The 23,146-nt window shown below is 50.0% G+C and overlaps 2 protein-coding genes and 2 non-coding genes across 5 annotated transcripts; 1 reads left to right on the top strand and 3 right to left on the bottom strand.

Annotated features, from left to right (window-relative positions):
- The first annotated feature begins 6,660 nt into the window (after window positions 1–6,660).
- Klhl35 (kelch like family member 35) lies at window positions 6,661–12,580 on the top strand. 2 transcript variants are annotated; one of them, XM_032893018.1, is made up of 7 exons: window positions 6,661–6,873; window positions 6,987–7,844; window positions 8,915–9,099; window positions 9,642–9,760; window positions 10,418–10,606; window positions 11,362–11,550; window positions 12,271–12,580. In XM_032893018.1, the coding sequence occupies exons 1-7, from the start codon at window positions 6,827–6,829 to the stop codon at window positions 12,457–12,459; spliced, it is 1,776 nt and encodes a 591-aa protein (XP_032748909.1). In that variant the 5' UTR covers window positions 6,661–6,826; the 3' UTR covers window positions 12,460–12,580. The 2 variants fall into 2 exon arrangements, with proteins under 2 accessions (XP_032748909.1, XP_032748908.1); XM_032893017.1 differs by having other exon boundaries at window positions 6,661–7,844.
- Window positions 12,581–17,194: 4,614 nt separating this feature from the next.
- Rps3 (ribosomal protein S3) lies at window positions 17,195–22,496 on the bottom strand. Its single transcript, XM_032893020.1, has 7 exons — window positions 22,420–22,496; window positions 21,362–21,492; window positions 21,057–21,150; window positions 20,477–20,571; window positions 18,218–18,405; window positions 17,615–17,811; window positions 17,195–17,271 (listed from the first exon to the last, which is right to left on the bottom strand). Exons 1-6 carry the CDS (start codon window positions 22,447–22,449, stop codon window positions 17,618–17,620), a joined length of 732 nt encoding a protein of 243 aa, XP_032748911.1. The 5' UTR covers window positions 22,450–22,496; the 3' UTR covers window positions 17,195–17,271; window positions 17,615–17,617.
- LOC116894919 lies at window positions 17,906–18,050 on the bottom strand. Its single transcript, XR_004387119.1, has one exon. It is a non-coding gene; the product is annotated as a small nucleolar RNA SNORD15 (small nucleolar RNA).
- LOC116894921 lies at window positions 21,588–21,735 on the bottom strand. Its single transcript, XR_004387120.1, has one exon. It is a non-coding gene; the product is annotated as a small nucleolar RNA SNORD15 (small nucleolar RNA).
- Window positions 22,497–23,146: the final 650 nt, after the last annotated feature.

A 23,146-nucleotide genomic window follows, 5' to 3' on the forward strand; every position in this document is an offset into this window, starting at 1 on the left:
AAAAATGTCTTTCAGGGTGTGGGGTGGTGGCACGTGATTTTTTTTAATTATCTTTTTGAATTTTAAGAAATTGTATTTGTATTTGTGGGTATGCATACTCATGAGGAGCACCCTCAGAGCCTGGAAGAGTGTGTTGATCTCCTGGAGCTGGAGGTACAAGCAGTGGTGAGCCACTTGATAGAGGTGCTAGGAACCGAACTCGGGTCCTCTAGAACAGCAGCCAAGGTCTTTAACCACTGAGCCATCCCTTCGGCCCCAAAATGTCTTTCTAGAAAAATAAACTCCAGTGGGATGGGGAGATGGCTCAGCAGTTAAGAACCACAGTTCAGTACCCAACGCCAGAACACACACAGCTGCCTGCAACTGGCCTTCATTGCACACACATGGTATGGACACAGTACAGGCCAAACACTCCACATAAAATAATTTATTTTTTGAGTCAGGGACTCTCTGTATAGCCCAGGCTGTCCTGGAATTCATCATGTAGACCAGACTAGCCTTGAACAGAGATCTGCCTTCCTCTGATTCCCTAGTGTGTTCCATCATTCCTGGCTCTTAATAAAAAGCGAAACAACAAAAGAAAAGGAAACAAAAACCTTCGATTCTACTGAGAGGGAGGGGAGAGAGGGGAGGGCTTCACATCCAGCCTGCATGCACCTCTTGTAACCATCTAGGAACGGCGAAGCAGAGTGAAGGCTGCAGAGCCTGGGTTGGGGGTTCTTTGTGGAGACATGGAGGACAAGTCCTGAGTGCCGGGACGCCTCTTCCCCTTGGTGGGATTTGTCTGTGGGTCTGGCTGAGGCAGGCTCAGACCCTTGCTTAGCATGAGAGAGGGAACCTGGGCTAGAAGTCAAACACGGCCCAGGGAACACAGGTGTCCGTGTCCCCTCCCACCTTTCAGTGTTCCCAGCTCTGCCTTCTGCCCTCTGTGGGCAGAGTCAGCAGTGGAAAACAGGGAAAGCCTTTAACTCTTGAGGCTCTGCCCAAATCTGCATGGTCTTGAGTGCATCCTGAGGGGAAGAAGAAGGCTGAACCTCTGCACTAGTTAATGCCACTGAAGAGACAGTATACTGTCTCACCTCCAAATGTGGATGTTCTAGAGTGAATTCTTGATATATGAAAGACTTGAGGTCACTTTCTTGGGAGGAAGGAAACGAACCCCTTCTAAATTCAGACCTTCAGTGGTCCCCCATTAGCCTCTCTACACGGCCCCTTCAGAGTCTGGGGAGATTTGCCCACCATTTCTCTCACTACTGAACATCTAACAAGATCTTCTGTGGAAGAGATCATCCCTGCTTGACCCTGGACACTGGGTGCACAGTCCTACCCATATGATTTCACGGCTACTGTCCAGCCTGTGGAAAGCCATTCAGAAAAGATAACACATTTTCGTGGAATCCTCTCCCTGTCCAGTCAACTCCCCTGGGCCAACTGGACAGGGTGTTCAAGGCTCCTGGCCATGCTGGTGCACCTGAGACACCTTGCAATCTTCGGGAACGTGGATAAAGAAGGGTGCAGAATCACCCGTTCAGAATCACCAGCTGCATCCCATCATCATCGGAACGTGATTCTGCAATCCTTTCCTGCCCAATGATGGTCAGGCCACCTCCCTGTCACCGAAAATGAATGGCAGTTCTATCTCCATTTTCCAATGGGCCTTCAGCTCATGCTGCACCCTGGCTTCTCTTCCCAAACTTAGGGGTTACTGAAAACTCTACTCTGCTAAAGCCCCCGGTAGATCCCCTTGACTATAGAGGACACCTCACTGCCCAGAAAAGTCTCTTTTACCTTCTGGACACTCCTGTGCCTCACTCCTTCCTCGCTAGTGCCTTTCCTGTTCAGATGACCCCCCTATCTCCTGCAAGCCCTCTGTGAACCCTCAGCTCCTTCCCAAGTGTAAAGGTCTCCAAGCACTCACATCCTTTTACATGTTTTTATTAAATGTTCATGTGTATGTCTGTGTGTATGTGTCACAGAACAGATGGGCAGCTCATGAGACTTAGTTCTTCCAGAACAGCAGGGGCTCAAGGCAGGAGCTGAAGCAGAGACCATGGAGGAACACCTTACTGGTTTGCCTCCCTCTGGCTCGCTCACACACCTCTATCTATCCCCTCTCCTCCCATCCCCCCAGAACTGAGGACCGAACCCAGGGCCTTGAGCTTGCTAGGCGAGCGCTCTACCACTGAGCTAAATCCCCAACCCCTCTCACACGCCTCTTACGAAGCCCAGGACCACCTGTCTAGTATGGCACTGCCCATGATAAGTTGAATCTTCTTACATCAATTATCAATAAAACAAACAACACACACACACACACACACACACACACACACACTCACACTCACACACACACAAACAGAAATGGCCACAAGCCAGAAGCCAGTCACAAAGCAATCCTTCAGTTGAGGCTCCATCTTCCCAGGTGACCCTGGGTTTGTATCAGGTTAATAACTGGAACTACCTATGACAGCCACACACCCCCACCCCGGGTTGACCTTAAGCTATGGGATTTGGCAGCAAGCGCCTTTCCGTGCTAAGCCACTTCCCTGGCCCCAATGACACCCTTTCATGGCTATATTGAAAGGTTCTTCCCCTCCCCCAGTATAAGGGCAGTCTACCATTTCCCGGAACGGTGTCCTAGTTACTTTTCTACTGTGATAAACACCACGACCAAGAGCAACTTTGGGGAAGAAAGGGCTATTCCGCCTTACATCTCTTGGGTCACTGGGGGAGGTCAGGACAGAGGTCATGACAGGACCAGGAGGCAGTAGCTGAAGCAGAGACCGTGGAAGAACAATGCTGACTGGCTTGCTCCTCATGGTTTGCTCCGTTTGATTACTTATACAACTCAGGACCACCTGCCCTTCCCTCAACCCCTGTGGGATGGGACTTCCCACATCATTCACCAATTTAGGAAAATGTACCACGGGCCAATTACGTGGGGATATTTTCTCGGTTGAGTGTCTCTCTTCCCAAGTGACTTTTGCTTGTGTCAAGTTGACATAAACTAGTCAACATGAGCAGGGTCGGTAGACAGACCTCAGCCAGGATTCGGAATACATGATTTATTAGTTAGATTTTTACTACTGGAACAAAGTACCAGAGTAAAACAACGTAAGAAGAAGTAAGATTTATTTTTCAATACTTGGTAACTTAACTGTTGCTTCTAGGAAGAATACCATGGTGGCAGGGAGCGTGTGGCAGAAAAAAATGGCATACTCTGTGGTGGGCAGGAGACAGAGATCAAGAAAATATGGGGCCAACCAACTAGACCCCGACTTCTACTCTCTGCCACTTCACAGTAATACCATCAAATTATTAATCCGTTAATGGATGAACCCATTAGGAAGGTGCTCAATCAATTCTCCATAGCACCACCAGCCTAGGGACCAAAGCCCCAACTTGTAGAGGTTTAAAGATTAAAAAAAAAAAAATTCTTTTAGAATCAGGGGCTCACTGTGTAGCACTGGCTATCCCAGAATTCACTATGTAGACCAGGCTGTCCCAGAACTTGCAGAGATCCACCTGCTTCTGTCTCCTGCTCATTGGGCACCTGTGTGCTACAAGCATGTGTGTGAGTGAGTTCTCTCCTTCGACCATGCGGATCTCAGATCTCCTCAGGCATAGAAGCAGGTGTTTTTATCTCTGAGCCATCTCAAAGCCTTTCTGGGGACACTCTATACCAAACCATAATACCTCCCATCTTCCATCAGCCTCCCTGAGCCTGGCAATATCAGGCTCTAACACACAGAGGCAACCCCACACAAACAGTAGACTCACCATTACCCTCCTGCTGATGACACTGTCCTGACACAACAGGACAGGCTCTCTTGGAAGCCATCTCCCCCCACCCCCACCCCAGTTGCTGTGCTCCTGTAACAACAAGCCCTGCAGTCCTTCCCAGAGGCAGCGACACGCCAACCTCCAAATGTCGTCCAGCTCCGGAAAGTCAGGTGGACTCAGAGCTGTCCCATCATTCTCTTTTCCATCCAACTCAATCTGCTCAGTGCCAAAATGTCCTTCCACGGTGTCCTTTCCGTGAGGCCCACACTACTCCACTCCGACCCCACAACAGCACAATGATCCTGGTCACATCTGCATGAGTATCTTCTCACACAGGCGCCTTATACTCATTACACACACACACACACACACACACACACACACACACACGCGCGCGCGCGCGCGCGCGCACACGCTCCTGGCATGTAAATGACCAGTCACAGATACAATGACAGGCATGCTGTGAGGCAGGAACATGTATGAGCTGATCACAAAGAGGCAGGAGGGAAAACCGAATCCACAGCAATGGCAGCCACATTCTTGGTTACATCCGAAGTCACGTAGTCACATGTCCACAGAGCCTAAGCATCCCAGGACTACAGTTACTGTGTTCCACGTACTCACACGCATACAAGTTCTAGAAACACCTACACACTGACGACCACCCCATCTACCCGAGGCAGATACCCCATACACAGACCATAGAAACCCTCGCCAGTCACCCCCAGTCCTCAAAACACCCCAGCCCACCACAACACGCAGTCAATTCCATGCTTATCCACACTCCTCCCTTCCAAGACTGGCCCAAGAGTGAAACAAAAGCCCAGTGCCCATCTCCTCCGGCTCCCTCTCCTCCCCTCCCCCCTGGCGTCCAGACAGACCCTTTGTCCTCCCACAGCTGAGCCCAAGTGGGAGTCTAGGCAAGCAAGAATAAAATCAGCTCGGGCTGCTAGGCTAGCGGGCAAAGCCAGCAAGTAAGCGGTGGGCACAGGCAGGAGCGGTCTCCTGTCTCCGCCAGAGCAGCAGTTCCCAGTCCCAGGAAGAGGGTGTGGCCAGGTAAGAGCCAAGTACCTTAGGGTTTGGCAAAAGGGCTGTCTTGCTCTGGGGAGCATCCCCCCGAAGTGTGAGCCTGTGCTGTCAATGTGTATGTGGGGGTGGAGGTGTGTGCGTGTGTCGGGAGGAGGTGCAGGATCGTGCTCACTGGGACAGCTTCCCAGGCTGAATCTCAGTCCGTGACTCTGTGAGATGGGAGAATGCTGACGGAATCCCTGACTTCCCGTGTGTCCTTGGGCTCCCAGACTATAGGACTCCATGGTGGAAACTGAGTCTCCACTACCGTGTGCCCACAGTTCCCTCAGCCTGGGACAGAAAAGGTGGCAGTAGAATGAGCAAGTATCGGCAGTTGCTAGGAGGTGAACTTAAGGATCACACTAGCAGGCAGATTCCTTATGCTGAGACCTACCTTCTCAGGGCTCAGCCTAGAGAGTAGCTGTGTCCTGTGCTAGCTAAGGACAACCCTGCTGCACTCTGATGGCCTGTCTCGTTCCCCTCTGTAGATCCCTGTGTTCCCTGAGGAAACACCTCCCCCCTGGTGAGAGCTACAGAGAGGAGAGACTTAATAGCCCAGTGCATGGTCAGTTGGGGCTGGTAACCTCTTTATGGGCAACAATCATTGTCCACTGGGAGCTAATTTCTTGTGACTCTGAGGCAGGGGGTGCACTGCATGGTCCTGCATAAGCTATGAAAGGCAGGCTGATCTGCAGATGGGACAATGTAGGGAGAGGAACGAGGCAGAGACAGAGATGAGCCTCGGAGTAAGTTCCCACAGGAAGGAGAGCACGGCCAATCTTCAGAACATGCCAACACAAGAACACACATGGCTCTGTGTTCTTAAGGAAGGACCAAATCCTAACCAGGGTGAATGGCCTGCAATCTCATTGACCCTCACAGCAAACATCTGAGGGGCAGGCTCCCTCCAGACTGCCTCCTCACAACAAACTCCTCTGGGGGTCAACTTACCCACACCCCATGCTGTGAAAAGGTAAGCAAATGACTGGGACATACTACAAACCCAGCACTTTTACATGCCCCATCTAATAGTTACAGTTCTGTGGCTAGGTATTATGATTTTTTAAGAATTGGAGCCAGTGACTTGCCCTGGTGAGATCACTCCAGACTAAAGGAGGATTATAGCCCACGTGGTCCCTAGAGCCTGGATCTTTCCACTGGAAACTAGAAACATGTCTCACTCTCTTGCTTTTACACAGCTAATACTGCCCATCTAGGAATCTCTTTCCAACTGTGTTTACTATTCTTTCTGAGCTCCCCCCAATTCTCCTGAGTTCTCTCAAAGGACCTCTGCCCAAGCTCTGAGCTCCAGAAAGGCAGGGATTATGACTGTTCAGGACACACACACACACACACACACACACACACACACACACACACACACACACACACCAATTTTAATAAACACCAGTTTAAGTAACACATGCACTGGACCTTGAGTAAGTATTGGTATACTACTGTGCTGTCTAAATAGAACAGAGTTTGGTCAAGGGGAAGTACCTACAGGAGATCTAAAGGTAACACTTAAGTGAGAGGAAAACACACACACACACACACACACACACACACACACACACACACACACACACACACACACACACACACACACGTCTAGGGTACCCTGAATCCCTTAATCAGAGACTACAGCTCGTGCAAAGAAACCATCTCTCTACAGACATTTTGCCCAGGTTCCAGCCAACTTCCTGAAGTTCCCCATTCAGAATTTGGGAGTAGTCTTCCTGTCGGTGGTAGCCGTGTGACACTACTCAATCCTTGTTGGCATCCCTAAACACTGCATAGTCTAGATTTGTATAAATCATTCCACCCCCTCTCTTTAACTCTACTCAAATTATCTTGAGTCTGCCATCTGTTTCCTGCAGAGCCTGGCAGGAAAAAGCTTACCAAACTTGAACAGAAAAAGGCAATATGGCTTCTATTGGAGAGGAAGACTGGACACAGAAGGCAGGGCTGGCTCATGGCCATCAGGAGTCTAGATGGGGTGGTGGGGTTGGTAGGTGCATGGTGTGAGTGCACCGGAAGTGAATGGTGAATGAACTAGTTAGGGAAAGCCTAAATGTTCGGGATGTCCACCAGCAGGCCCATCTTCACAGGCTGTCTGTGTTCTCTCCCCGCAGGATGAGGGAGTCCCCGGGGCGCGAGGAGTCGGAGGCGGGCATGGAGGCCCCGTGTACCGCGTCCTGCCACGCGCAGCGCATCCTGCAGACGCTCAACGCGTACCGCCGGAGCGGCACCCTCACCGATGTGGTGTTGCGCGCCGGAGGCCGCGACTTCCCGTGCCACCGCGCGGCGCTCAGCGCGGCCAGCGCCCACTTCCGCGGCCTGTTCGCGGCCGGCCTGCCAGAGCGCGCGGCGGCCGTGGTCCCGGTAGGGCCGGAGACGCCGGGGACGGCGGCAGCACTGGCTGTGGTGCTCGACTACGTGTACGGCGCGGGCGTGCGGCTGCGCGCCGAGGACGAGGCGGCCGCCGTGCTTGCGCTGGCCGAGCGGCTGGGCGTGGCCGGGCTGCGCGAGGCGTGCGCGCGCTTCCTCGAGGGCCGCCTGCGCGCCGCTAACAGCCTGTCCCTTCGCCGAGTCGCCGCCGCTTTCTCCCTTGCCTCCCTGGCCGAGCGCTGCGGCCGCGTGCTGCGCCAGGCCTTCGTGGAGGTGACGCGCCATGCCGACTTCTTGGAGCTCGCGCCCGACGAGGTAGCGGCGCTGCTGGCCGACCCCGCGCTGCGCGTGGCACGCGAGGAGGCCGTGTTCGAAGCGGCCATGCGCTGGGTGCGCCACGATGCGCCGGCCCGCCGCGGGCAGCTTCGTCGCCTCCTGGAGCACGTGCGCCTGCCGCTGCTGGCGCCCGCCTACTTCCTGGAGAAGGTGGAGGCGGATGAGCTGCTGCAGGCCTGCGGCGACTGCCGCCCACTGCTGCTTGAGGCCCGTGCCTGCTTCATCCTGGGCCCCGAGGCAGGCGCTCTGCGGGCCCGGCCGCGGAGGTATGGCCTCCTGATTGCTTGCATTGCGCCCCAACGAGGCCTCGTGTCTTCCCAGCACTGGTTCCTTCACTACCCATCTTGAAATGTCGCCGCTTCATAAGACCCGGCGCCTGTGAAGGAGGAATGCATTCCATTCCATGCCCCATCTGCCAGTCTCACAAACAGGTCCTGTAGGGATCTGTTCTCTGGGGACCCACAGGCTAGTAAGACAACTAAACATACAAAGTCATATGAAACACCCACTCCACCCGTGCGATGCCAGACCCAGAGACTATAGTCTACAATGGCCCTTCGTACCCAAAGGACTGAAGATAGGGACTGTGCTGTCTCTAATGCTGAGTATGAGGTCGGACACACAAGATGGATTAGGAAAGCACTAGCCAGAGAGTTTGGATAACCTGATGGGGCCAGGAGCCCAAAGGGTCAGTGGTGGAGAGCTTTGGCGAAAGCCTGCCTTATCTTGCTCATTGCAATTCCCTATTAGGAGGTGGCTAGGGAAAGGATACAGTACATTAGCCGCTGGGGACAGAGGATTCATATTCAAAACTAAGCATGACTTTGAGAGGCCATAATCCATAAGCCTCAGTTTTCTCCTCTGTAAAAGGGACAATAATCCTAACAACCATCTGAAGGAAAGGAAAAGCCCCCCCCCCAACTAACTTAGAGGCAAGCAGAGTGGGGTAAGATTTAGTGACTTCTTCCTATCAGTAACCAGAGTCGGGATGGAAGTGGTGAGATCCAGTAGCAGCTGCCGCAGTGGGCAGAAAAGCAGCAGCATTGTCTGCTGTGATCAAAACAGCATAAAGGAACTGGGCTTGGTGCAGGAGGCCTGTAAATCCAGTACTGAGTAAGCAGAAACAGGATAGGGAATTTAAGAACAGAGGCTACAGGAAAAACAAAAACAAAAACAAAAACATACCCATGTGCTAGGGATATAGCTTAGAGGCAAAGCGCACTAGCACTCCAGTTCAGTACCCCAGCACCGTTTGTTTGGGGGGCACGGTGGGGGGACGCATGAGAGCAGCAGCGTAGGTGTGGATCTAGCGGTATTGGGTTTATCCCCACCCCAGGTTCATGGACTTAGCTGAAGTGATCGTGGTCATTGGCGGGTGTGACCGAAAGGGGCTCCTGAAACTGCCTTTTGCGGATGCTTACCACCCAGAAAGTCAGCGCTGGACCCCACTGCCTAGCCTGCCTGGCTATACGCGCTCAGAATTTGCCTCCTGTGCACTTCGAAATGACATTTACGTTTCTGGTGAGTGTACAAGTGAGATAGCAGCCTCTACTTTCCCACCCACCTCCTCATTTGTCCCTCCAATGAGGAGATGGGGGCTGGTTAGTGGCTAAAACTGTGTGGTCCAGCAAAGCCTAGTCACGATGGGAGTGTTGATGCTAAGGCCAGAGGCCTTAGTCTTTGCTCTGACAGAAGGTCACCTGGTATTCAGTGGACCATTCTTTCCCTATATGGAGACAGTATAATAATCCAAGACCTCAGAGAGATGGGATGGGAATGAGTAAAGCTTTAGGAAAGGAAGATGGCTGGGCCCCCTTCCACTCCGTAACTGTGCACATTCTGCTTTCTTTGGCCCAGCACACATCCACAATGGCTGTCTTGGTGACACTGCTTCTTTGCTTCCCTGAACACAAGGTGTATCACAGCCAGGCACCTGATGAACATTACCTCCCCCTCCCTGGATCTCAGACCTGTCCTTTGGATTCAGGAGTGTTTATGGTTCTTTGGGGGCATTGGGTGTTAGTAAGAGGGCAAGGGAAGGACAGCTGCCGCTTTCTCCATAGGAGGTCACATCAACAGCCGTGATGTCTGGATGTTTAGCTCCCATCTGAACACCTGGATCAAGGTTGCCTCAATGCACAAGGGCAGGTGGAGGCACAAGATGGTGGCCCTGCAGGGACAGGTAGGCACATGCTGTGGCTGCTGCTCTAGGATCCAAGGCAGAGAGGGTCTGGGGTAGGAGGGATTGGAGGATCCCAAAGGGTAAAGACTTGCTTAGGATCCCATAATAGGGTTAACATCATCACTGCAGATGGGCTTATCACCTATAATCTCAGTACTTGGGAGGCTGAGGCAAGAGGGTCATGAGTTTTAGGCCAGTCAGGGCTACAGAGCAAGACCCTGTCTCGACATCACCACCCCTACCAGAAAAATAACCAACACTGAGGAATACAGTGTCAAAAAGTTTAGTTAAGCGTAGGTACCAAACAGACAAGGTTTTGAATCTTGACTCTCCCACAAAATAAACATCATTGTAAATATCATTATCTTTGTAAATATCATTCTGCATTCAAAAACAGGAAGTGATCGATGGTGAACCCTTAGTAACCACTCGGGTTGTCACTAAGCATCATTTGCAGCTGAAATCCTCTTCCTTCAGACGCCAGCTTCCTGTCACCTGCATTGAACTGGGAAGGGCTCCTGAACTAGGGAGAGAGGAAGTAGCCAGGCAGTAGCTGTGCTGGGACGCCCTTGGTGGGCTCACAGACTGAAGCAGTGGGGGTGTTGGAGTCGTCTGTAGCCCTGAACGAGGGGCTCTGGCCTCTGTCCTCGCCCTCAGCTCTTTGCAGTGGGTGGCTTCGATGGCCTGAGACGCCTGCGCAGCGTGGAGCGCTATGACCCGTTCTCCAACACCTGGGCGGCCACAGCGCCCCTGCCGGAGGCCGTGAGCTCTGCAGCCGTGGCGCCCTGCGCTGGCCAGCTCTACGTGATTGGAGGCGCCGGGCAGGACGGTGTCAATACTGACAAGGTGGGCTCAGGCTTTGTGGTTAGGGGACAGGAGAGGCTGCAGGAAACAACGTAGCCTACTGTGTGCAGGCTAGATCTGGGCACTGGTGTGAGCAGATCTATTTTCTAAATCCTGTCAGCACTCGAGGAATTTTCACCTCAGCCAAGCACATACCTTTAATCCTGTCACTGGGGAGGCAGAAGCAGGTGAATGTGAGTTCGAGGCCAGCCTTGCCTACAGAGCAAATTTCCAGGGCAGCCACCACACAGAGAAACCCTGTCTCAAAAAAACCGGGAGAGGGAGGAGCACTCTTAGGTTACTCAGCGAGTCTGCAGAACGCCTGGACTCTTTCGATCAGTACCATACATATGGGTTTCATAGATTTTAAAAACGAAAAGATCAGGGCTGCAGGGGTGGCTCAGCGGTTAAGAGTGCTGGCTGCTCTTGCAAAGGACGAGAGCACTCGTGTCAAGTGGCTCACAACTGCCTCTCACTTAGCTCCAGGTTCTTCTGGCCTCGGCAGTCACCCTTTAGACACACAGAAACACAAAAACAATATTTTTTAAATATTAGGAAGAGGTAGACCTAGTTAAAAAGCTTTTCCTCTATTAGAAAGATGATGATCTATTAAAAGCTGGGGTGGTAGAAGGTAGGAAGCTCTGGGTTTGATCCTCAGCACTGTATAAGCCGATCGTAGCAGGATAAAAATTAGGGTGCTGTGCCAAGAAGCAGGAAGTTCGGGTGAGGCTCCTTCACCACTGTCTTCCCTCCTGCAGGTGCAGTGCTTTGACCCCAAGGAGGACCAGTGGAGTCTGCGGTCACCGGCACCTTTCTTGCAGCGGTGTCTTGAGGCTGTCTCCCTGGGAGACACCATTTATGTGGTGGGAGGCCTCATGAGCAAAATTTTCACCTATGACCCTGGCTCGGATGTCTGGAGAGAGGCAGCTGACCTGCCCAGCCCTGTGGTAAGTGGGGCTCCCTGGCAAGCTCCTGCACTGGCCCAGTCAGGGGTACAGACCCACTCCCAAGGCTCTGGAGCTCCCAGGTTTGAAGTCCTGTGTGCCTCCACTGTAAATGGTTTCACTTAATCCCCTTGGTTGTCCTCCCAGTGACAAACACCTGTCATTTCAGATGAGAATGGCCTTAAAGAGGTTGGCCCAGGGCCATCAATTGAGTTGTAGTAAGACAGTTCGTAGAATTCAAATGCTGCAACTGAGTAGGGGAGTCTGTCCCAAAGGTATCAATTAGCAAAGAGTGGGCAAGGGACTTGCTAAGTGACTTCAGTGACTCCCACAGCCCCTGCACCCACCTGTTGCCCCAGGACTCCAAAGAAACTATGTATTAGGTGTAATTGGTGGTTCCTGTCAGTTTGGGCCCTGGATGATTCAAAGCTGATGTTTCCAGCTTCCCTGAAGACTGTAGGATGGTGGTACTGTTCCCGTGTATTCAGTCTTCCAGGAATGGGTATGATCTCCAAGCATAGCTTTAGCTTTCTGGCTAAGACCAAATACAGGGTATGCCATATTCACCAGAGGGCAGTTACTCTCCAAACTGCACAGATGAGACATAAAGCAGTCGACTTGTCTCCCTGCCATCCAGATTGCCTGGTCAGTGTGTAGGGCAAGGCTCAGCCACATAGCAGAAGTCCCTGGTGCATCCCAGTTAACTGTCTGTCTGTTACTCAGGAGAGCTGTGGCGTGACGGTGTGTGATGGGAAGGTCCACATCCTTGGTGGGCGCGACGAACATGGAGAAAGCACCAATAGTGTCTTCACCTTTGACCCTGGCAGTGGGCAGGTGGAGGCCCAGCCGTCCCTGCAGCGCTGCACCAGCTCTCATGGCTGTGTCACCATCGTCCAGAGCCTGAGCAGATGACTCAGACTGGGACAGCCTCAGCCAGGAGGCATGGCACTTGCCCCCCCTGCTGGAACCTCCATGTGAACAGCCCTTTAACTTATTTCCCCTCTTACAGAAATAAAACCTTTTTCAAAAGCTGTGTGATCCAGCTCATGCCTGCTTTGCCCAGAGAAGGATCCCCAGCTTCCTCTCCCTGCTTTTGCAGCTTGCCAGGACTCCTAGGCCACTCAAGCAGCCATACTCACCTTAGACCACTATATGACTATATGAACAGTTCTAGACATTGGAGAGGCCAAGAGCAAGGTGCCATCAGATTCTGTCTGGAGAAGGCTCTGCTTTAGAAGTAGAATTTTCCTTTATTCTCACTTGGCAGAAGACATTTCCTTCAACCTCCCAAAAGGACTTAAGGACCATAAGGTGACTTATTCATCTCCCCAAGGGTCCCATTTCTATGTGTGTGCACATGTGCTATGAAGTACATACAGAGGTCAGAGGACAACTTTGTGGAGTCAGTTTTCTCCTTCCACCTTTACGTAAGCTCTGGGGATTAGGCAGGCATGGCAAACACTCCAGCTGAGCCGTGTCACCAGCCCCCATTTCAGTGCTGACACTGGATATTAGGTCCTAACATTGATTTTGGAGGAACACTTACATTCAACCTTTAGCACACCTATTACCCCGTTTACTTTTGTTACTGTAGATAATAAAACTTGTGTCATGGTACCTGTGTGGAGGTCAGAGAACAAATTGTGGTAATTAGTTCTTTCCTAACATGTGGGATCCAGGGACTGAACCCAAATCATCAGGATTAGCAGCAAGAGCCTTTAGCCACTGAGCCACCCCTCCAGGTTCAGCAGTTTCAGGTTAGAAAGCACCACAGCCACAGGCCGGGGTGTACCTGGATTGGCTAGATCCCCAGCATCAATGTGAGGCACAACTCTGATGCCACAATACACTCCACATGGCCCTGGCCTCCAGAACAGAGACTGCTGGATGGGAGAAAGGGGAAACACTGGAGACGCTGAGGCTGCAGTCCTCCTGGGTGATGGCCAGCCCCAGCTGCAGACACTCATTTGCACTCAGATTGCCTTTTGAAGAGCCTGTTTGTTTTCCAGTCTCTCCCATCCTCAGTGCCCGAGGGTCATGTCTGCAGGGTCTCTCCAGCTGGGGTTGCCCTGTCACAGCCAGGCACAAAGGCTATGGTCCCAGCTGAGCTCCCAATAGCATGGATTAGGGAACTGTGACCATCTGGACACAGCTGATAATGACAGCAGAGGAGCGGTGGGATGGGGAGTGGGGGAACAAATCCTGCCTGTTCCCAACCCAAGAGGACACAGGACAAAGCACTGGCACCTATCACATGTCTACCCAGAAACAATAGGAGCCCATCCAGGGTGTAAGCTCTTCTAAAGGATGTGGATGTCTCCCCTGGATAGACACCTCCTGAGGACCAAGCAGTCACCCCGTTTCCACTCACTCTGTGATACGATTCTGTGCATACTGTGTCTGCCTGGACACAGGCAAGTGAGACAACAACATGCAAGACTGGGACAGCCTAGGATATGAACAATGAGGCCATCACAGCACCCTGCCTCTTCCCTGCTTCATTTCTCAGGATTGCACATCCTTCATTAACCTGGATACATCGGGTGGGATTCACAATCTTTTTACCCACTGTAGCAGGAAAACTGACAGGAAATCTCACTCATCTATCAGATAAAACGAATGTAGGGGAAAAGAGCAGCACTTCAGCCCCATGCTAGCCAAATGAATCACACTGGCAAGGTCTTCAGTAGGTAAGAACAATTTAAGACAAAGAAAACCCAGGATGGCTTAGTGGGTAAAGATGTACTGCCACCTGACAACCTGAGACCCTTGTCCTCTGCAAAGAGGTGACTGGAGGGAATTAAGCTTCTGGCACTATTTTTACTAGAGACGGAAGCCAGGACCTCAAGGATGCGAAAGTGGCATCCTTTATCACTGAGGTGCAGAATTCGTAAAGCTATAGTAATTGTAACTGATGTTTACAAACTTATGTTTCAATTGTAGAACAAAGTCTTTGACGAAGTTAGGAGCTACCAATGTTTTCCACAACTAATGAGTTCCAAAGCAGAGCAGGCAGCTAGAAGTCTGGTTCTCAACCCTAACGCTTTGAGCTCATGGTGACCCCATCCATAAAACTATTTTATGAAACTTTAGCGTTTCTACCCTTATGAACCCTACTGTAGATATCTGATACACAATCCCCGTGAAAGGATTGTTTGTTCCCAAGGTCATGACCCCACAGGCTGAGAGCCATGGGGCTAAGAGCCTATTGCAGACTTGAAATCTGGAACCTATTGTCCAGCTCATGAGCATTTAATTGCATGAGTGCTGCTCACTTAGGACATTAGTTCTAGACTATGTAGTGAGACCCGGGCAAACCTGAACCATGCAGAGCCCGCCTCAAGGCACCCAACAAAAACCAGTGAGGGGATGAGGGTTTGTTCACTGCACCCAGTGTTATTTTTTCCTGGTAGGTTGGTGGGGGAAATGGACAAAAAGAAAATCCTCCGTATTCATGAGGCAGGATGCTGAGGTATCCCAGGCAACAGCCATACCCTTATCTACACAGAGGGCTGTTAGAAGCACTGGTAGCTTACCAGAAGCCAGGATATATCCATTATAGCCGTGTCCCCTCCAACCCCAATGGACAGTTGCCCCAGTTTAAACAGCCAAGATGTTCGTGTTTCATAGCTACCACTGCAGTTTTATTTGTAATTACAAGGGAGGGCTTGAGAGCAGCAAAGACATTCCCAGCCTTGGGTCCGATGCTAATTCTCTGCCTGGAAATGAAGATTTTGTGGTAAACCCTCAGTACATCCCCTTAGACAGAGAGGATGGAATTGTCTGTTATAGAGATACTCAATATTATTTGTGACCTAGGGTTACAATGCCACCTCATTCAGACTATGGCTTTGGTGAAAATCAGATAAGCTGATTTTACCATCAAATCCTAATAGTCCTAAGAAACAATCACAGGTAGGTGTTGAGTTCTGGACCAGCCAGGAATGTAATCCTATCTCCAAACCAAAAGCCTCACCAGCACCACCTCTAACAAAGTGCCTAAAACACTTCAGTATTGAGCTCATGCTGCCAGCAACCTTATTTCCAAGTTCAAGTCCTGTTTTTGGTTTTTCCTTCCCAGCCCTGAGATTCCTGTTGGCCAGAGGGGCAAATCCACTAAGATCTTCCTTGGTGCTCTACAGCAATGCTGGTATACAGTGCCACCTACTGGGAGAGCAGCACAGAATACATACGACTGATGTACCAGACCATCAGTTCAAAAGGCCTTGCTTTTGTGGCCTAAAAGGAAGAGTGGGGCTAACAGTTTCAGAAGCTGACACCCCGTGGACACTAGTCACTGTGCCACTCTGCGTCCTGGACAGACTGGCCCTGAGGAGTTGCTTGCAGCCTCCCTCTGCTCTAAGTTTATGATTGCATTGTCTGTGTGTCTGCTGAAGTCAGAAGAGGCTGTCAGAACCAGAGACTAGAGCTTTCAGTCCTAGGAGTTAACAGATGTGTGGGGATCCAACCTGGGTCCTCTGGAAGAGCAACCAATTGTTCTCATGAGGTCTCTCAAGCACTTAGCCAGAGCCCAGTAAAAATAACTAGAGACCTCAGATGTCAGTAATTGGCCAAATATTCATGAATGGTTTATGGTTTGGACACCCTATTCACAATACCTGAAGCAGAAGCCAGCCAGAGCTACATAGTACAACTTTTTTTTTTTTTTAAAGGTACATCTGGGGCTGGAGAGATGGCTCAGCCTTTAAGAGCACTGACTGCTCTTCCAGAGGCCCTGAGGTCCCAGCAACCACATGGTGGCTCACAACCATCTGTAATGGTACCTGATGCCCTCTTCTGGTGTGTGTGAAGACAGCTACAGTGTACTTATAGACAAATCTAAAAAAGACACATCTGTAACGAGTTGGCTAATGGGTTGTGGACATAGTCAGGGTGCACCCAACATGAATAACTTAAGCCCTTACCCCATGCAGAGCTACACTGGTAAAGACAGTGAAATAAAGAGCATCGGTGGCTCATGAAGGCTGGCCTTTGGGCACCAGCCAGGCTATACCCCGGCCCTTGACAGCTTCATTAATGCTCTCAAACAACACAGGATTCCCACATTAACATTAATTTCCCACAAAACACATAACAGCAAACAAGCCACAGATTTCTGAATTTTCCAAAACAATATCTAAGTATCGGATTTAGAATATATGGATCCTAACAACAGGTTTTACATCTCAAACTTCCAAACTCAAATGGCATCAGAAATTCCCTTTTTATTTTGGGATGCTGAGACTAAAACAGGATAGCATGGCAAAACAGAGGCCAATTTACTCCCTACGTGCAGGGTATAATGCGACAGTACACAGGCTTTCATAGAAAGTACCTTTTACCCTAAGCTATCTTCTTTCATTTTAGAAAAAAAGACCACTCCAGGTCGGAGACATAGCCATCTTACTTATAAATATGTACTATGTCCAAGGACCTGGGTTCCATTACGAGCACCAAACCAAACTGTTCTTCTAACCCTCGGTTGTTCAACACGGTCAGGATGCTGCCCTGTAGCCACCAACTTCATGGACCCATGACTTCTCTGGTCAGCTCTGCTCAAGCCCTACAGCTTAAACCAACAGAACAAGCACTGCTCCACAGGCCACCATAACAGAGTCAGCTGAACACTGGACACAATCCAGTCAGGCCTTGTGTCTTTGTTCAAGATTTTATTAAACGTCTTTACAAGACAACATCCAGCCTCCAGATGCAGCTGCCAAGACCCTGAAACCAAATAAAATAAACAATGGTAAGAAAAACGCATCTGAGCACCTTCATTTACTACATGGCCACACCCCCCCTCAGTTTGCCTTTAACAGAAACCAGCATGAAGGCCTGATACCTTTATAAGGCTGCTGAAGGGCAGAATGCCCAGAAGAGGAGCTGGAAACTCTTGAGCAAAGGCAATGAAGCAAGTGGGTGTTTGCCCACTGACAGACTTGTGGGTCAGATACCACATCCCAACTTGCATTCTCCCACATTAAGTTAAAAGAACCCTATTTACACACTGAAACATCAGAGGAAACCCAGTAAAAAGTCTGGCCCAGGAAGGTCTCTGCAGACGTACCTGTCATGCCGTAGGCACTGGCTGAGGCATGGCGGGTGGCTCTGGCTTCCCACCCTTCTGTTCTGAGATGGGGGTGGTGGGCAAGACTTCATCTTTAGGTTCCACAATGCTCACATGATCAGGCAGAGGCTTCTTGGGACCAATCTTACCACTTGGGTCCCAGGGCAGCATGATCTTCACTTTGATGCCCAGCACGCCTAAAAGACACCAGGGTTAGGACTGAACTGGGCTTTCCCCCACAAGAGGACAGCGGGGAGAGCAGCATCTGTTCAAAAGCACTGAGCTCTGTTCCCTTCTCAGACAAATGCCTCTAAATCAATCAGTATGCAGGACACTTTTGCCAAGGGACGCACTTACAGCACCACAGAACATGGCACTGAAAGGGCCCAAGAGCAAGACGTGGCCTTTCTGACTCGTCATCGTGTCATCACCGAAGGGCACAGAAGGCTACGGCTTAAGAATGCAACTTTTCCCTGCTCCAGAAGCCAATCCATACATAACTCCTTCCACAGTAGCGTTAACTGAAGGAAAGTCTGTAGAAATGCTAATCTCTGCCCTAGGCATTCTTAGCTACCCGGACCCCTTCCGTGCACAGCTACTTACCCTGTCTGAGGAGCACATGGCGCACAGCAGTGTCAACATAGTAGTTAACAGGGTCTCCGCTGTGAATCATCAGACCATCCACAAACTTCATGGACTTGGCCCTCTGTCCTCGGAGCTTCCCAGACACCACAACCTCACAGCCCTTGGCCCCACTTTCCATAATGAACCGAAGCACACCATAGCAGGCCCTTTGGAAGAAGGGATTCATCTGTTATTACCAAGAACACAACCTGTCTACCAACCCCACCCCACCCCCAGGTTTGGTTTTCACAGTAATAACTCTCCAATGGTAGACAGAAGAAACCACAAGTTATACCAAAACGCAGTCCACTGACCACATAACTTTCAGCCTTGACCTGCACATTAGAATCACCTCTAAATTTTTTTACACCCCCATGCCCAGGTCCTTCTCCAAGTCAGTTATCTGCGCTGGCCAAGCTCCAACATAAGTATGTTTCCACAGCTCATATTAGTTAATCTATTACCATGCAGTATGCACGGGATGTGTGAGTGCACAGAGGCCAGAAGACAACTGTGGAGCCATGTTCCCTTCTTACAGACCTAAACTCAGGCTGTCAGAATAGGTTTTTTGAAGACGAGGTCTCACTACATAGTCCTGGCTGGTCTGGAACTTGCAGAGATCCACCAGCCTGTCTTGGAGTCCTGGATTAAGAGTGTGCAATATCATATGCCACACTTGGCAGGAGTGGGCAACCAGGTACCACCTTAGTTTTGAAGCACACGAAAAGCCCCTCAGTGCAGGTCATGGAAATGTTCCTCTGACTCCAGAATCCATCCCACCAGCAAATTAAGCACTAATAGTGCACCACCACCTCCAAAAAATCCTTTAGCCTATGAAACACTAGAAAGCTAGGCGCGATGGCCCACACCTTTAATCCCAGCACTAGGGAGGCAGAGGAAGGAGGATCTGAGTTCAAGGGCAAGTCATACAGAGAAACACAATACTGTTAGAACCAGGAGGTATGGTAGTGGCAGACATTTCAGCAGGCAATCTCTGATTTGGAGGCCATCATCTAGGACTATAGTGAAATCCTGACTCAATGACAAAGAAGCAAATTGGCCTTTTCAACATCTAATCCTTATAACCAAAGCAAAGATTGTATGATTTTTTAAAGATATATTATATACAAGTACACTGTAGCTGTCTTCAGATAGGAGAGGGCATCAGATCCCATTACAGATGGTTGTGAGCCACCATGTGGTTGCTGGGAATTGAACTAGGACCTCTGGAAGAGCAGTCTGTGCTCTTAACCACTGAGCCATCTCTCCAACCTGACTGTATAATTTTTAAAAACATAACCTTACAGTTGAGGCAGGGGTCCCAACCCTTAGACGATCTTTGCATCATTCCTCAGTGTTATACAACTTACAGGAAAAGTTGTTTTGTTTTTTGAGACAAAGCTTCCCCCCAGACTAGCCTCTATTTGAGTTGCTGACTTTCCACCCTCAGCACTGAGTAGGGGTAGGCAATGGCACCTAGCCAATCACTGATATAACTGTCTCGTTTGGAGGCTTTCCCATCAGAACGGCTCTTTAAAGTCCCCACCGTGGACGCACTACCAGAGTCACATGACTTCTAGCTTGTTTGGAAACCTGTGCTGTCCGGAAGCACTAAAGCTGCACCCAGATGTCCTCCCTCACAGGCAGAGAGGAAGGAGGCTTTACTGCTCACCCATCCAGAGTCCTCGCTAAACCTCAAAAAGCAGATGTCCCTCCCTGTAGGATTCTATTTATTCTTTCATTCTCAACATATCCAAAGTATCCCATCATAGCACTGACCATTCTTTAGGGGTCTATCCTGTAGCCCAGGCTGGTCCTCCCAAATCAAAGTCTTCCAACTTTAGCATAGATACATGTGTCACCAGCCTACCAGTCTAGTTAGCCTAGCGGTTCAGTGGGGGCATGGACTACCCTATTATTTTTAAAATTCGTCTTTTTTTTTTAAAAGATTTACTTTATATAAGTGAGTACCCTGTCACTCTCTTCAGATACAGCAGAAGAGAGCATCAGATCCCATTACAGATGGTTGTGAGCCACCATGTGGTTGCTGGGAATTGAACTCAGGACCTCTGGAAGAGCAGTCAGTGCTCTTAACCGCTGAGCCATCCCTCCAGTCCATGGACTACCCTATTACACCAGCAAAAAGATGACTCTGTCAATGAAGTTATTTGCCAACAAAAATGTCAGACACACACTGATCCACAAAAGGGCATGGCCACCAAGTCTCAGGACACTTACCTTCGAACTGCAAGCCCTCCTAAGAGTTTGTAGCGTAGAGACTCTGCCTGGGCAATGGCACACAGACCTCTTGTGGCCACTTTTTCTGCATAGAGCTTTAAAGAAAAAGTACATTTCCATCACTCACCAATCTTCAGTTAAGCCACTGCGATATCCCTTAGATACTAAAGTATTCCCACTCCCCACACAAGGCAGCTGAGTTGCCCTTCTATGCTGGCTCCCCACAACACAGTAAGGACAGCAAACCCACCTGTGCACCCAAATGGAATGTAAAATACTTCACCAGAATATCCCCACGCGCTTAATCATACTGTCTCTGGTTTAAGACAGGGTCTCACAGGGCAGCCCTGACTAGCTCTGCACTACCCTCATCCTGCCTTCTGCGTGCCAGGATAAAGATGTGCCCCCGCCACGCATGGCAACCACTCTGCTTTTAAGGAAACTGGCTGAGCACCAATCCACCTGCCATGTCAGGTTTTCTTTGTGTGTGAGCTCTATGTCAGGTTCTCAGAAGTACCAATCTATAGCAGAAGCCACATCTTCAGTCTAAAATCCCGGTAAATAAAGCAGGGGAACTCACCTCTACGCTGCCTTCAGGGAAGCCAAACCGCTTCTGGACAACTGCAGTCAGCTCTCTGATCCGACGACCCTTCTCCCCAAGAACATTCTGTGTTCTGTAGACGGGAAGTTATAATTTACTCAAAATCCCACCTGCCATCTACTACAAGATCAGTACACACATTAAATGGAAATCTTTTCAAATGCAATTTTTAAAAAGTAGCTACACTCACCAAGACACTGTTTACTACTTGGTTGGCCCTGGTCTACATAGCATCTTAATACATACAGTACTTACAGGGGATAACCAGTCAATGGTATTTTTACCTGGTGGCTAAAATAATGATTTCTGTTCTGGTCGGCGTAACTCGGACTTCAACTCCAGAGTAGCCATCTTCAGCCAGCTCCCGAGTGAGAAACTCATTCAGTTCAGCTTTGAAGATGCCATCAGCTACAAACTAAACCAAAGAAACAAGTTAACTCTGAAGTTAAACAGGGCTCAGAGTTCTCATTAGCCAGAGCAAGCCCAATGGCCCTGCAGGAGTGCAGCAACCCTTCTCAGACAAATGCCTCTTGGTCATCTTTAGGAAGTTTCTTTGACCACAGTGCTCTCAACTGTGCCACAGAACGCAGTGCAGTGAGGCATCCTGGGCAAAGAAAAATACCTCCTAGTCAGACTCGTCATCACCTCTTCATCGAAGGGCTTTACCGCATAATCTACACGCAAAAGACAAACTCTGTCCCCAAGTAGCACATTTACAGTTCTTTCTGCACAGCTGGGGCTGTGTAAGTTGTACCTGGGAATCCTAACTCCAAACAACACTGTGGACAACAGCTTTACCATTTGTGTGCTTAAGTACAAACACGACAGGCCATCTACTTCTAAACCTGACAATTTGTGCATTTTTCCCCCCATGGAATGATTTTAAAAAACGAAAAAGCCAGGGGACGTTGCTGCTTCAGGTCCCGAGTGAACAAGCCAAGTCAATAGGCTTTCAACTATGGCCACTTGCAGGATGACAAGGATAAGAGAACAAGGGACTGCTAAACTTCACTTACCAAAGAAACTGGATTAGATCTGATGGCGCAGGCCCTCTAATTGTGCCACAGGATCACTAGTTATGCAGACCAAGAAACGCTCAAAGCTGTCTAGTCCGGAACTGGAGACGCCCGGTATTCGTGTCGGTCCAGAACTCGAGTTTGTCCCTCCCTTCCCCAGACACACTGCACTCGCCCGGCTCCGGCCCAGCACACAATCTACGGCCATCCGCGGCTCGCAGAGACCGAAGGGCCCAGCCGCTCCTCAGGACCGACCACGGAGCCATGGGCCTCCCGGGCACCTTTAGAACACGCGGCGGATTCCCGGACAGAACCCAGACGCTTACCTTCCTCTTCTTGGAAATCTGCACCGCCATCTTGCTGCCGCGCGCCGCTGAAAGGAAAGGAAGTGGCTCGCGGGCGGAAGTAGGTATATAGGGCGGGAACAATGACGCGACGCTACGCGACGGACACACTTGCAAGTGTTCCTGGGAAGTGAAGTTTTGCGTCTACAGAGTCGTAAAGGAAGGAAAAAAGTGTAACCTAGCAACCTGTAATGTGGGCCGAACGGGAAGTGCATATTTAATTCTGGTCTGGAAATGATCAATGTACGTAGAATGGTGGAGCACACCTGTGATTCCAGCACTAAAGAGGTAGAGGATCACAACAAGTTTTTTTTTTTTTTCCGGAGCTGAGGACCGAACCCAGGGCCTTGCACTTGCTAGGCAAGCGCTCTACCACTGAGCTAAATCCCCAACCCTCACAACAAGTTTAAAGTCATCATTGACTATATGTAGCGAATTCGAGCCCAGCTTGGGCTGTAAGAGCTTTCGACTCAAAAATAAATATGTAAATAAATAAAAAAACTTTGAACAGAAAAACCTTGAGACTAGAGATGCAAACCACAAGCATAAGCACACACTAACAAATATAACAGATTTTAGCTGCCTTCACATCCATGCTAATGAAAACTTTCATTGAAATGTATTTAGGGGATGGCACAGTAAGTTACAGACTGTCAAAAACCATGGACGTATATTCGTATATATAAGCATAACACACACGCGTACGCGC

The sequence above is a fragment of the Rattus rattus genome, chromosome 2 (genome assembly GCF_011064425.1).
Source record: "Rattus rattus isolate New Zealand chromosome 2, Rrattus_CSIRO_v1, whole genome shotgun sequence".
Lineage (NCBI taxonomy): Eukaryota > Metazoa > Chordata > Mammalia > Rodentia > Muridae > Rattus > Rattus rattus.

Bases quoted from the DNA above. Each gene is read 5' to 3' on its own strand.
- Rps3 (XM_032893020.1), bottom strand. From the start codon at position 22,449: ATGGCGGTGCAGATTTCCAAGAAGAGGAAG. The intron at 21,151-21,361 runs GTAAAAATACCA...TCCCGTCTACAG, and splicing joins ATCATTATTTTAGCCACCAG to AACACAGAATGTTCTTGGGG. The intron at 18,406-20,476 runs GTAAGTGTCCTG...CTTCTTCCAAAG, and splicing joins GGAGGGCTTGCAGTTCGAAG to GGCCTGCTATGGTGTGCTTC.
- Klhl35 (XM_032893017.1), top strand. From the start codon at position 6,895: ATGGTGAATGAACTAGTTAGGGAAAGCCTAAATGTTCGGGATGTCCAC. The intron at 7,845-8,914 runs GTATGGCCTCCT...TCCCCACCCCAG, and splicing joins CTGCGGGCCCGGCCGCGGAG to GTTCATGGACTTAGCTGAAG. The intron at 9,100-9,641 runs GTGAGTGTACAA...CTTTCTCCATAG, and splicing joins AAATGACATTTACGTTTCTG to GAGGTCACATCAACAGCCGT.